This window comes from Scyliorhinus torazame, chromosome 2, assembly GCF_047496885.1.
Source record: "Scyliorhinus torazame isolate Kashiwa2021f chromosome 2, sScyTor2.1, whole genome shotgun sequence".
NCBI lineage: Eukaryota > Metazoa > Chordata > Chondrichthyes > Carcharhiniformes > Scyliorhinidae > Scyliorhinus > Scyliorhinus torazame.
Window position 1 is genome coordinate 258,126,192 of NC_092708.1, and position 14,329 is coordinate 258,140,520.

Sequence of the window (14,329 nt, forward strand, 5' to 3'; positions counted from 1 at the left end):
TTTGAACTCTGAATGATTTTCTCCAAACCTCACAGGGTGGGAGAATATGGAAGGCCAGTCAGGAGCGTGCTGGAATTTCAAATCTAAATAAGGTGATGATCTCCCTATCTAATGGCTCAGGGTGTTGGTGGGGGAGGGGGGTGGAGGAGGGGTGTTCCGGTTAATAACACTTTTCACCAACTAAGTACCACTCAGGTCAATCTTCCTTTGGGCCACTTATGCTGAAATCCACCAGGCACAGTTTATCCACTCACTTCACAGAATCACGGAATGGTTACAATGACAGAAAATAAAATCCTTTCTGAGGCGCATTCGGCCCATCATGTGCCAGCTCGCCATGGGAGCTATTTAGCTCCCTGCCACTCCCCCCATCTTCTCCCCGTGACCTAGCGCATTCTCGTTTTTCAGATAACAGTCTAATTAATCTAACAATGTCACTTTGTAATTTGACGTTCTTAATCGGCCACCAATCTTTCTGCCATCAGCACACTTGGATACCTTGCTCTCGATTGTGTTATCCAAGTCATTAATAAATTAGTGAATATGGAGACTCCAACCCAGGTCTTATGGCATTCCGCTAGTCATATCCTTCTAATTCAAGTACATAACCATTATTGCTACTCTCTGATCACCCACCCAATTTCCTAACTTAGTCAATATTTTGCCTTCAGTTCCATGAGCTTTAATTTTAGCTAACGGTCTCTTTAGGCCATTGCCTGACTTTGAGCTTTAATCAGGCAAGAGGTCAGAAGCTGTCACTGATGCACTATCAATGACCACTAAGGCGAGGTTGTAGTCCAACTGAAGGCGTTAATAAGCTAGATGTTTCCCCCAGCAGCTCAGGTACAGAATGAAGGCTGCTGGAGCGGCATGGGCTCTTATACCCTGCCTTGCAGGGCGGAGCTACCATACAGCTTGACCAATAGGAAGCATACAATATCTACCAATGGTGTTCCAGCATTACCAGGTACCGTAATACCTCGACACAGACTACCACAGTCATGCATTCTTAGGCTTCATTCTGATCACTGAGTTTCCTTGTGAAAGGCAGAGAATTCACTTGTACGGTTAAAGCGGAAAAGAAGCGAAGCCTACCTGATCTGCTCCGGGGTGAGGCCTTGTCTGTAGTGTTTGGGGTAGAATTTCTCCAGAACCTGCTGCAGAAACTGCTGCATCTTAGACTGGGAACTGCCGCCTGGACTGGAAGGGTTGGGGCGTGCCAGATCTCCATACTCTACCTGCAGGAATCATACATCCCATTACAAACTCTGAAACATCACTGTAAATAATCACTCCCTCCACCACACGCGCACAGAGGCAACAGTGTGTACCATCTCCATGATGCACTGCAGCAACTCATCCTTCAGCCCCACTTTCCAAACCCATGATCTCTACCACCTAGAAGGTCGCGGGAAGCAGGTACTTGGGAGCAACATCACCTGCAAAGTCCCCTCTTAAGTCCACACACCAGCCCAACTTGGAGCTATACCGCTGTTCCTTCACTCAAAATCCTGGAACTCCCTTCCGAACAGCGCTGTGGATGTACTTACACCACACAGACTACAGAGGCAGTCCGCCAGCAACTTCTTCAGGGTAACTAGGGGTGGGTAATAAATGACGGCCTTGTCAGCATCATCCATACCACCAGAATGAATGGCAGAAAAGTTAAAAATCCTTCAATTAGACAGCAACTCCTGGAATCTTGCAGGGAAATTTCATTTTAAAAAGAGTCAGGTCAACAGCAGGTCTGCCCCACAGAATCCTGGAGCTGCCAGCTGTTTGCTTCAGTGCCCATGCAAGAAAACACAGCAGTGCAACTCCGAGCTTGACTACACAGATTGGAACAGGAGTCAGCCACTCATCTCTTGACCTTGCTCCAACAGTCATATAGACCAGAGCTGATGTACCTCGAATCCAATTTCCCCATCCCCATATCCCTCGATTCCTTTGTAAATCCCAGAGGAATGAGCACCATTCCTGAACGTTTTGTAATGTAGAGTACCGAGTCGCACAACCAAAAAAGGTCCTAGCTTGGATTCTCTTGTCTACGTTAAGCTAGCTGCGGAGAGACTGGAGAAGATTCTTCTTTGATCAAAGGTGCAGGGCAGTTTTAATTTTTGCAGGGCAAAAATGATGAAGGGTTTTGATTGAATCAAATAAGGAGAAACTGTTTCCAGAGTCAGGCACGCCAGTAACCAGAGGACACGGATTGAAGATAGTTGGCAAAAGGATATGAGGAGATTTCTTTTATGCTGGCGTTGCGATCTGAAATACGCCAGCCGAAAAGGCGGCAGTAGCAGAGTCAGAAGTAACTTTCAGAAGAGGATTAAACAAATACTTGAAAAGGCAGAATTTTTCAGGGCTATGGCGAGACGTGGACCGTGGGACCAATTGGAGAGCTGGTTCAAAGATCCAGTGGAGGTACAATGGGCAAAATGGCTTCTTTCCTTCCTAGAAGGTTCAATAAAGGCAACTGATGTGACCATATTCAGCTTTGAAGCTGCTGAGCCCAGTAGGGGAAAATACAATTCGCCAGGGTTTCTGACCACAAACATTGTCCAATGTCTCATACTGGGAGGTATGTATGTGTCACCACTGGGTGGGGGGCAGGGGTAGCCTTGGCTGTCCCATCCCCTCCCACTCCTTCAAGAAGGAAGACAACATGATTGGAACAATATACAGCTCCATTGCTACAAGGTGGCTCACTGGCTACAGCAACAAGCCAAACACCCTCACAGGTACCCAAGCAATGGAAGTCAGCTGTTTCGAGGAAAGAATTCTGGAAATTGTGACATACAACACACAAAGCTGAGAAAAGAGCGGGAGCAAAAACAGAATAGATGTGGACGTGAAGGAGAAAGGAACAATAAGGATAAAGTAAAGAGAGGAGAGCATGACAGAGACATGAGAGAGGGAAGAAAGGAGGGGGAGGAGAAGGGGAGAAGAAGGGAAGGAGGCACATGTGAAAGAGGCAGAAGGGGAACATGAGAAACAGGAGAGGATATAAACAAGGGAGAGAGAAAAATAGGGAATCATAAGCAAGAGCATGAGCGGGATGTGAGGATCAGGACAGTTGGACAAGAGATGAAGAGAAAGGAAGTGAGGGAGGCTAGAGGACACAAAGGACAGATGATCTAAAGAATCAAAAGGAGAGAGAGACTGAGGAGGGGAACAAACATGATCGAGAAAAAGAGATAATTTGAGAAACTTGATGCTGCTGGTATTAAGTCTTTCTGAACAGTCTGGCTATCCACCTACAGTCTCCCACAGGCCACCCTCACACCATTGGATTGCTGCACTAAATAGCAGGGTCAGCGAGTTCTTTGTAAGGGGCAGAGGACGGAAACGGGGTTTGACGACTTACGTGAACGTGTCCATGGCCGGGATTCACTGATATTGCGGCAAAGAATTGACGCCGGCGTCAAACCCGGTGTGAGCGACGTTGGCGTCAACAGGCCTCCAGGCCCAATAATTCTCCTCTTGTTTCGGGGCTAGAACGGCGCCGGAGTGCTGTGCGCTGCTCTGGCGCCGAAAGCCAGCCCTCCAGGGCTGGCGCGGGTCCGCACATGCGAGCCACGGCCAACACGGGTCCGCGCTTGCGCGCCATGTCCGTCTCCGCGCCGACGCATGGCTGCCGTCTCTGTGCCGGCCCCCGTGCGACATGGCGGAGCACTACACGGGCCCGCACAGAGGAACATAGACCCCCCTCCCCGGAATGAGCACGCCCGCCGATTGGTAGCTCCCGATCACGGGCCTTGCCACCGTGGAGGCCCCCCGGAGTCGGATCCCCCTGCCCCCCCACCAGGACGGCCCCTGCAGCCAGAATGCTGAGGTCCCGCCAGGTGGGACTCGGCGGACACTCGAAGAATCGGCGGCTCAGCGTCGGAGCGGTGTGACGGGATTCTCGCCGCCCCCCCCTCCAGCGATTCTCCGATCCGGCGCGGGCTTGGAGAACCCCGGCCCATATCCAATGCATTGAAAGTTAATGTCCCTTTGAACAGAGAGCTGAAAATCTGCCTCCTGTGTCACCTGCATCAATAGTGCACACTGGCACCATTTGAACCAAACACGAACCTGCTCTTTGAACCAAACACTAACCTGCGCCATTAATGCAGTCACCTCCAACGCCAGGTCTTTATTGACAGGGAATCGTCCGTTCACCACCTCATCATTAACCTGGTAAGTCAGCAGGAGGCGCTCTCGTTCTGTTTCGCCCTTTGCCTGAGTTCTGAAATACATTCTGTGCAAAATAATGGGGTCAGTGTGGAAAATACCACACACAATTCACAGACAACCAAAGGTGCACAGGAGAGAGAGCTGCTAGTACAAAGCATAGTTGGCCAAAGAGACAGGTCAGTGTGGAATAATAATAATCTTTATTATTGTTACAAGTAGGCTTACATTAACCCTGCAATGAAGTTACTGTGATAAATCCCCTAGTCGCCACATTCCGGCACCTGTTTGGGTACACAGAGGGAGAATTCAGAATGTCCAATTCACCTGACAGGCACGTCTTTCGGGACTTGTGGGAAGAAACCGGAGCACCCGGAGGAAACCCACGCTGACACAGGGAGAACGCGCAGACTCCGCACAGACAATGACCCAAGCCAGAGATTGAACCCAGGTCCTTGGCGTTGTGAAGCAACAAAGGATATTCTGTCGTATTTATTCCGTCTCTCACTGTGTGCTGAGTGGGGACTATCTGGCATTTTGATTTGGGACGGTAATATTCCGACCGCGTTGCGCCTGGTACGAATCCTGCTATGTTGAAAAAATACCTGGTGAGCCCTGGAATGGGGTTTGCGTTGGGCATCAAACATTTCACAATGCTCCCAGGTCCTCCCTGCAGACGTAATCTGGTTCAAGCCCAATTGGCACATTTAAATCCTCATTTAAATATACAGGATCTGTTTTAAGCTGAATTTTCCCATCTCCTGCAATTCTCCCACCCGCTGATGCAGCGTGACCCTGGCGCGAATCACTACTAGTCTCCATAACCAGAGACCAGACGTGATGACCACGCAAGGGGGCTTGGCTCAGAGGCCACTGTAGCCCGTGGGTGGTCCGGAACAAGAGCGTGGCATTCCAAACCTGTGTTGTGCCAAATTGGCACTGCCAGGGGCCAGTGCCATGGGACACTGCCAGGAGGTGGGGCATGACGGGGTGGGGCCTGAAGGGACAGGGCCTGAAGGGGCAGGATATTTGACAACCCCATATCGGACTGTCGCTCACCTGGGGGGTTTGGGAGGAAACAACAACGCTGGCACTGGTGATTGGTGGGGGGTGAAGGGCCTGATGCTGGCGACTGGGGGTGGGAAGTCTGCAGAGCTATTCTGAGATCGGGGCGCGCATTAAGAACAATGCCCCAATCTCGGAGGAGCCGGATCTGCAAATGGTTTAGGTCCCATCCCTCTCCATGCTGATGCAAATCACGGCCCTTCCAAAAAAATGACTAAGTGCAGGAAGGTCATGATGGGAATCGCGCTTGAAATTACACTTCGTCATATTTTGGTAAAATTCTGCCCAATGTTTCTCACACAGATGCTATTTGCAGATTTGTAACCGCGTTTGTCAAGGTATATATGTCCAGTAAGAGGCGGCAGAGGCACATGTCAATGATAATCCACCAGATGAAATGGGATTTTGGTGAACAGTCTGACTGTCCATTATCGACAATGATAACAGAGTGATGGGCCACATCAACTGAGGCCGGGAGCATATCACCAAAATATGTACAGCTCATGTGTGAACGGAATTCAAAATGCTCAACACACTCTGTGTATATTATTAATACAGAGCTAGGCAATAGTGTGTATATTATAAACACAGGGATAGGGCACCGTGTATATATTATCAACACAGGGATAGGACACCGCGTGTATATTATAAACACAGGGATAGGGCACCATGTGTCTATTATAAACACAGGGATAGGGCACCGTGTGTATATTATAAACATAGGGATAGGGCACCGTGTGTATATTAGAGACACAGGGATAGGGCACCGTGTGTATGTTATAAACAGCATTAGGGCACCATGTGTATATTATAAACACAGGGATAGGGCACCATGTGTATATTATAAATACAGGGATAGAGCACCATGTGTATATTATAAACACAGGGATAGGGCACCGTGTGTATATTATAAACACAGGGACAGGGCACCATGTGTATATTATAAACACAGGGATAGCACACCATATGTATATTATAAACACAGGGATAGGGCACCGCGTGTATATTATAAAAACAGGGATAGGGCACCGTGTGTATATTATAAACACAGGGATAGGGCACCATGTGTATATTATAAACACAGGGATAGCGCACCGTGTGTATATTATAAACACAGGGATAGAGCACTGTGTGTATATTATAAATACAGGGATAGGGCACCGTGTGTATATTATAAACACAGGGATAGGGCACCATGTGTATATTATAAACACAGGGATAGCGCACTGTGTGTATATTATAAACACAGGGATAGAGCCATGTGTGTATATTATAAATACAGGGATAGGGCACCGTGTGTATATTCTAAACACAGGGATAGAGCACCGTGTGTATATTATAAACACAGGGATAGGGCACTGTGTGTATATTTTTAATACAGAGCTAGGCAATCGTGTGTATATTATAAACACAGGGATAGGGCACCGTGTGTATATTATAAACACAGCATTAGGGCACTATGTGTATAATATAAACACAGGGATAGGGCACCGTGTGTATATTATAAATACAGGGATAGGGCAACCGTGTGTATATTATAAACACAGCATTAGGGCACCATGTGTATATTATAAACACAGGGATAGGGCACCGTGTGTATATTATAAATACAGGGAAAGGGCACCGTGTGTATGTTATAAACACAGGGATAGGGCACTGTGTGTATATTATAAACACAGGGATAGGGCACCATGTGTATAATATAAGCACAGAGATAGAGAACTGTGTATATAATTATAAACACAGCATTAGGGCACCATGTGTATATTATAAACACAGGGATAGGGCACCGTGTGTATATTATAAAGACAGCATTAGGGCACCATGTGTATATTATAAACACAGGGATAGGGCACCGTGTGTATATTATAAATACAGGAATAGGGCACCGTGTGTATATTATAAACACAGCATTAGGGCACCATGTGTATATTATAAACACAGGGATAGAGCACTGTGTGTATATTATAAACACAGGGATAGGGCACCGTATGTATATTATAAACACAGGGATAGGGCATGTGTGTATATTATAAACACAGGGATAGGGCACCGTGTGTATATCATAAATACAGGGATAGGGCACCGTGCATATATTATAAACACAGCTTTAGGGCACCGTGTGTATATTATAAACACAGGGATAGAGCACTGTGTGTATATTATAAACACAGGGATCGAGCACCGTGTGTATATTATAAACACAGGGAGAGAGCACTGTGTATATGTTATAAACACAGGGATAGGGCAACGTGTGTATATTATAAACACAGGGATAGGGCACCGTGTGTATAATATAAACACAGGGATAGAGCACCGTGTGTATAATATAAACACAGGGATAGAGCACTGTGTATATATTATAAACACAGGGATAGGGCACTGTGTGTATATTATAAACACAGGGATAGGGCACTGTGTGTATATTATAAACACAGGGATAGGGCACCGTGTGTATATTATAAACACAGGAATAGGGCACCGAGTGTATAATATAAACACAGGGATAGAGCACTGTGTATATATTATAAACACAGCATTAGGGCACCATGTGTATATTATAAACACAGCATTAGGGCACCATGTGTATATTATAAACACAGGGATAGGGCACCGTGTGTATATTATAAAGACAGGGATAGAGCACCGTGTATATATTATAAACACAGCATTAGGGCACCATGTGTATATTATAAACACAGGGATAGAGCACTGTGTGTATATTATAAACAGAGGGATAGGGCACCGTCTGTATATTATAAACACAGGGATAGGGTACCGTGTGTATATCATAAACACAGGGATAGGGCACCGTGTGTATATTATAAACACAGCATTAGGGCACCGTGTGTATATTATAAACACAGGGATAGAGCACTGTGTGTATATTATAAACACAGGGAGAGAGCACTGTGTATATGTTATAAACACAGGGATAGGGCACCGTGTGTATATTATAGACACAGGGATAGGGCACCGTGTATATATTATAAACACAGGGATAGAGCACCAAGTGTATATTATAAACAGAGGGATAGGGCACTGTGTGTATATTATAAATACAGGGCTAGGGCACCGTGTGTATATTATAAACACAGCATTAGGGCACCGTGTGTATATTATAAACACAGGGATAGAGCACCGTGTGTATATTATAAACACAGGGATAGGGCACCGTGTGTATATCATAAATACAGTGATAGGGCACCGTGTGTATATTATAAACACAGCATTAGGGCACCGTGTGTATATTATAAACACAGGGATAGAGCACTGTGTGTATATTATAAACACAGGGAGAGAGCACTGTGTATATGTTATAAACACAGGGATAGGGCACCGTGTGTATATTATAAACACAGGGATAGGGCACCGTGTATATATTATAAACACAGGGCTGGAGCACCATGTGTATATTATAAACACAGGGATAGGGCACCGTGTGTATATTATAAATACAGGGATAGGGCACCGTGTGTATACTATAAACAGCATTAGGGCACCGTGTGTATATTATAAACACAGCATTAGGGCACCGTGTGTATATTATAAACACATGGATAGTGCACTGTGTATATATTATAAATACAGGGACAGGGCACCATGTGTATTTTATAAACACAGCATTAGGGCATCATATGTATATTATAAACACAGGGATAGAGCACTGTGTATATATTATAAACACAGGGATGGGGTACCGTGTGTAAATTATAAACAGGGATACAGCACTGTGTATTATAAACACAGGGATATGACACTGTTTCCATATTACAAACACAGGGCTACAACACTATGCACATATTATAAACACAAGATACCCTGTGTATATATTATAAACACAGGGATAGGGCACCGTGTGTGAATTATAAACAGGTATACAGCTCTGTGTGTATTATAAACACAGGGATACAACACTGTGTACATATTATAAACACAGGGATACAACACTATGTCCATATTACAAACACAGGGATACAACACTATGTACATATTATAAACACAAGATACACTCTGTACATATTATAAACACAGGGATACAACAGTGTGTGCATATTATAAACACAGGGATACAATTCCGTATGTATATTATAAACACAGGTAAACGACACCACGCGTGTATTAGAAGCACAGAGACACAGCACTGTGCGTATATTATAAACACAGGGATACGGCACCGTGCGTGTATTCTGAACACAGGGATACAGCACTGTGTGTATATTATAAACACAAGGATTGTGAGTATACTTGGGGAAAACACACTGTGGTATAGTTGTTGATCTGTGGTCTTACCTGCTTTTATATATCAGTCTTACAATCCTGTTGCTTTCATATTTCCCAGGATGTAGTTCTTTTAGGGCTTGCTCCCATTTTGAAATTACATCACAAATCTTCAAAAAATTATTAAAATTATTACACAAATAATAGCCCTGTATTAACACAGTTAGATAATCTCATTGCATAATTACTTACTGCATCAATTTTACACTGATATATCCCACACCTCTCACTGCAACACAGATACAGTGAGGGGTCTGGGGTATATCAGTGTCACAGTGAGGGGTGTGGGTTATATCAGTGTCACAGTGAGGGGTGTGGGGTATATCAGTGTTACAGGGAGGGGTGTGGGTATATCAGTGTTACAGTGAGGGGTGTGGGGTATATCAGTGTCACAGTGAGGGGTCTGGGGTATATCAGTGATACAGTGAGGGGTGTGGGTATATCAGTGTTACAGTGAGGGGTGTGGGGTACATCAGTGCCACAGTGAGGGGTGTGAGGTATATCAGTGATACAGTGAGGGGTGTGGGTATATCAGTGATACAGGGAGGGGTGTGGGCTACATCAGTGCCACAGTGAGGGGTGTGAAATGTATCAGTGCCACAGTGAGGGGTATGGGGTTTATTGGTGTCACAGTGAGGGGTGTGGGGTATATCAGTGTTACAGTGAGGGGTGTGGGGTATATCAGTGATACAGTGAGGGATGTGGGGTACATCAGTGTTACAGTGAGGGGAGTGGGGTATATCAGTGTTACAGGGAGGGGTGTGGGTATATCAGTGTTACAGTGAGGGGTGTGGGGTATATCAGTGTCACAGTGAGGGGTGTGGAGTATATCAGTGTCACAGTGAGGAGTGTGGGGTATATCAGTGTCACAGTGAGGGGTGTGGGGTATATCAGTGTCACAGTGAGGGGTGTGGGGTATATCAGTGTTACAGTGAGGGGTGTGGGCTGTATCAGTGTCACAGTGAGGGGTGTGGGGTACATCAATGTCACAGTGAGGGGTGTGGGGTATATCAGTGTCACAGTGAGGGGTGTGGGGTATATCAGTGTTACAGTGAGGGGTGTGGGGTATATCAGTGTTACAGTGAGGGGTGTGGGGTATATCAGTGTTACAGTGAGGGGTGTGGGGTATATCAGTGTGACAGTGAGGGGTGTGGGGTATATCAGTGTGACAGTGAGGGGTGTGGGGTATATCAGTGTCACAGTGAGGGGTGTGGGGTATATCAGTGTGACAGTGAGGGGTGTGGGGTATATCAGTGTCACAGTGAGGGGTGTGGGGTATATCAGTGTCACAGTGAGGGGTGTGGGGTATATCAGTGTCACAGTGAGGGGTGTGGGGTATATCAGTGTTACAGTGAGGGGTGTGGGGTATATCAGTGTCACAGTGAGGGGTGTGGGGTATATCAGTGTTACAGTGAGGGGTGTGGGGTGTATCAGTGTTACAGTGAGGGGTGTGGGGTATATCAGTGTTACAGTGAGGGGTGTGGGGTATATCAGTGTCACAGTGAGGGGTGTGGGGTGTATCAGTGTTACAGTGAGGGGTGTGGGGTATATCAGTGTCACAGTGAGGGGTGTGGGGTATATCAGTGTCACATTGAGGGGTGTGGGGTATATCAGTGTCACATTGAGGGGTGTGGGGTATATCAGTGTCACAGTCAGGGGTGTGGGGTATATCAGTGTCACAGTGAGGGGTGTGGGGTATATCAGTGTCACAGTGAGGGGTGTGGGGTATATCAGTGTCACAGTGAGGGGTGTGGGGTATATCAGTGTCACAGCGAGGGGTGTGGGGTATATCAGTGTCACAGTGAGGTGTGTGGGGTATATCAGTGTCACAGTGAGGGGTGTGGGGTATATCAGTGTCACAGTGAGGGGTGAGGGGTATATCAGTGTCACAGTGAGGGGTGTGGGGTATATCAGTATCACAGTGAGGGGTATATCTGTGTGACAGTGAGAGGTGTGGGGTATATCAGTGTTACAGTGAGTGGTGTGGGGTAGATCAGTGTTACAGTGAGGGGTGTGGGGTATATCAGTGTCACAGTGAGGGGCGTGGGGTATATCAGTGTTACAGTGAGGGGTGTGGGGTATATCAGTGTTACAGTGAGGGGTGTGGAGTATATCAGTGTCGCAGTGAGCGATGTGGGGTATATCAGTGTTACAGTGAGGGGTGTGGGGTATATCAGTGTCACAGTGAGGGGTGTGGGGTCTATCTGTGTCACGGTGTGGGGTATATCAGTGTTACAGTGAGGGGTGTGGGGTATATCAGTGTTACAGTGAGGGGTGTGGGGTATATCAGTGTCACAGTGAGGGGCGTGGGGTATATCAGTGTTACAGTGAGGGGTGTGGGGTATATCAGTGTTACAGTGAGGGGTGTGGAGTATATCAGTGTCGCAGTGAGCGATGTGGGGTATATCAGTGTTACAGTGAGGGGTGTGGGGTATATCAGTGTCACAGTGAGGGGTGTGGGGTCTATCAGTGTCACGGTGTGGGGTATATCAGTGTTACAGTGAGGGGTGTGGGGTATATCAGTGTTACAGTGAGGGGTGTGGGGTATATCAGTGTCACAGTGAGGGGTGTGGGCCGTATCAGTGTTACAGTGAGGGGTGTGGGGTATATCAGTGTGACAGTGAGGTGTGTGGGGTATATCAGTGTTACAGTGAGGGGTGTGGGGTATATCAGTGTCACAGTGAGGGGTGTGGGGTATATCAGTGTCACAGTGAGGGGTGTGGGGTATATCAGTGTTACAGTGAGGGGTGTGGGGTATATCAGTGTCACAGTGAGGGGGGTGGGGTATATCAGTGTCACAGTGAGGGGTGTGGGGTATATCAGTGTCACAGTGAGGGGTGTGGGGTATATCAGTGTTACAGTGAGGGGTGAGGGGTATATCAGTATTACAGTGAGGGGTGTGGGGTATATCAGTGTTACAGTGAGGGGTGTGGGGTATATCAGTGTTACAGTGAGGTGTGTGGGCTATATCAGTGCCACAGTGAGGGGTGTGGGGTATATCAGTGTTTCAGTGAGGGGTGTGGGGTATATCAGTGTCACAGTGAGGGGTGTGGGGTATATCAGTGTCATAGTGAGGGGTGTGGGGTATATCAGTGTCACAGTGAGGGGTGTGGGGTATATCAGTGTCATAGTGAGGGGTGTGGGGTATATCAGTGTCACAGTGAGGGGTGTGGGGTATATCAGTGTCACAGTGAGGGGTGTGGGGTATATCAGTGTTACAGTGAGGGGTGTGGGGTATATCAGTGTCACAGTGAGGGGGGTGGGGTATATCAGTGTCACAGTGAGGGGTGTGGGGTATATCAGTGTCACAGTGAGGGGTGTGGGGTATATCAGTGTTACAGTGAGGGGTGAGGGGTATATCAGTATTACAGTGAGGGGTGTGGGGTATATCAGTGTTACAGTGAGGGGTGTGGGGTATATCAGTGTTACAGTGAGGTGTGTGGGCTATATCAGTGCCACAGTGAGGGGTGTGGGGTATATCAGTGTTTCAGTGAGGGGTGTGGGGTATATCAGTGTCACAGTGAGGGGTGTGGGGTATATCAGTGTCATAGTGAGGGGTGTGGGGTATATCAGTGTCACAGTGAGGGGTGTGGGGTATATCAGTGTCATAGTGAGGGGTGTGGGGTATATCAGTGTCATAGTGAGGGGTGTGGGGTATATCAGTGTCACAGTGAGGGGTGTGGGGTATATCAGTGTCACAGTGAGGGGTGTGGGGTATATCAGTGTTACAGTGAGGGGTGTGGGGTATATCAGTGTTACAGTGAGGGGTGTGGGGTATATCAGTGTCACAGTGAGGGGTGTGGGGTATATCAGTGTCACAGTGAGGGGTGTGGGGTATATCAGTGTTACAGTGAGGGGTGTGGGGTATATCAGTGTCACAGTGAGGGGTGTGGGGTATATCAGTATTACAGTGAGGGGTGTGGGGTATATCAGTGTTACAGTGAGTGGTGAGGGGTATATCAGTGTAACAGTGAGGAGTGTGGGGTATATCAGTGTCACAGTGAGGGGTGTGGGGTATATCAGTATTAGTGAGGGGTGAGGGGTATATCAGTATTACAGTGAGGGGTGTGGGGTATATCAGTGTCACAGTGAGGGGTGAGGGGTATATCAGTATTACAGTGAGGAGTGTGGGGTGTATCAGTGTTACAGTGAGGGGTGAGGGGTATATCAGTATTACAGTGAGGGGCTGAGGTATATCAGTGTCACAGTGAGGGGTGTGGGGTATATCAGTATTAGTGAGGGGTGTGGGGTATATCAGTGTCACAGTGAGGGGTGAGGGGTATATCAGTGTCACAGTGAGGGGTGAGGGGTATATCAGTATTACAGTGAGGGGTGTGGGTATATCAGTATTACAGTGAGGGGCTGAGGTATATCAGTGTCACAGTGAGGGGTGAGGGGTATATCAGTATTACAGTGAGGGGTGTGGGCTGTATCAGTGTTACAGTGAGGGGTGTGGGGTATATCAGTGTCACAGTGAGGGGTGTGGGTATATCAGTGTTACAGTGAGGAGTGTGGGGTATATCAGTGTCACAGTGAGGGGTGTGAGGTATATCAGTGTCACAGTGAGGGGTGTGGGGTATATCAGTGTCACAGTGAGGGGTGAGAGGTATATCAGTATTACAGTGAGGAGTGTGGGGTATATCAGTGTCACAGTGAGGGGTGTGGGGTATATCAGTGTTACAGTGAGGAGTGTGGGGTATATCAGTGTTACAGTGAGGAGTGTGGGGTATATCAGTATTACAGTGAGGAGTGTGGGCTATATCAGCGTTACAGTGAGGGGTGTGGGGTATATCAGTGTTACAGTGAGGAG

At 47.1% G+C, this 14,329-nt stretch overlaps 1 protein-coding gene across 3 annotated transcripts in view; it reads right to left on the reverse strand.

The window, feature by feature from the left end:
* Positions 1–14,329, reverse strand: part of plekhh1 (pleckstrin homology domain containing, family H (with MyTH4 domain) member 1) — a 285,350-nt gene that overhangs the window by 15,405 nt on the left and 255,616 nt on the right. For all 3 annotated transcript variants that reach the window (XR_011937303.1, XM_072486189.1, XM_072486190.1), the window contains 3 exons: positions 9,532–9,629; positions 4,099–4,240; positions 1,096–1,238 (listed from right to left, as the gene is read on the reverse strand). Coding sequence is in view for 2 of the 3 variants with exons in the window: in XM_072486189.1 (XP_072342290.1) it covers positions 1,096–1,238; positions 4,099–4,240; positions 9,532–9,629 (383 nt within the window). In the remaining variant the exon portion in view is untranslated. The remainder of the gene's footprint in view (positions 1–1,095; positions 1,239–4,098; positions 4,241–9,531; positions 9,630–14,329) is intronic.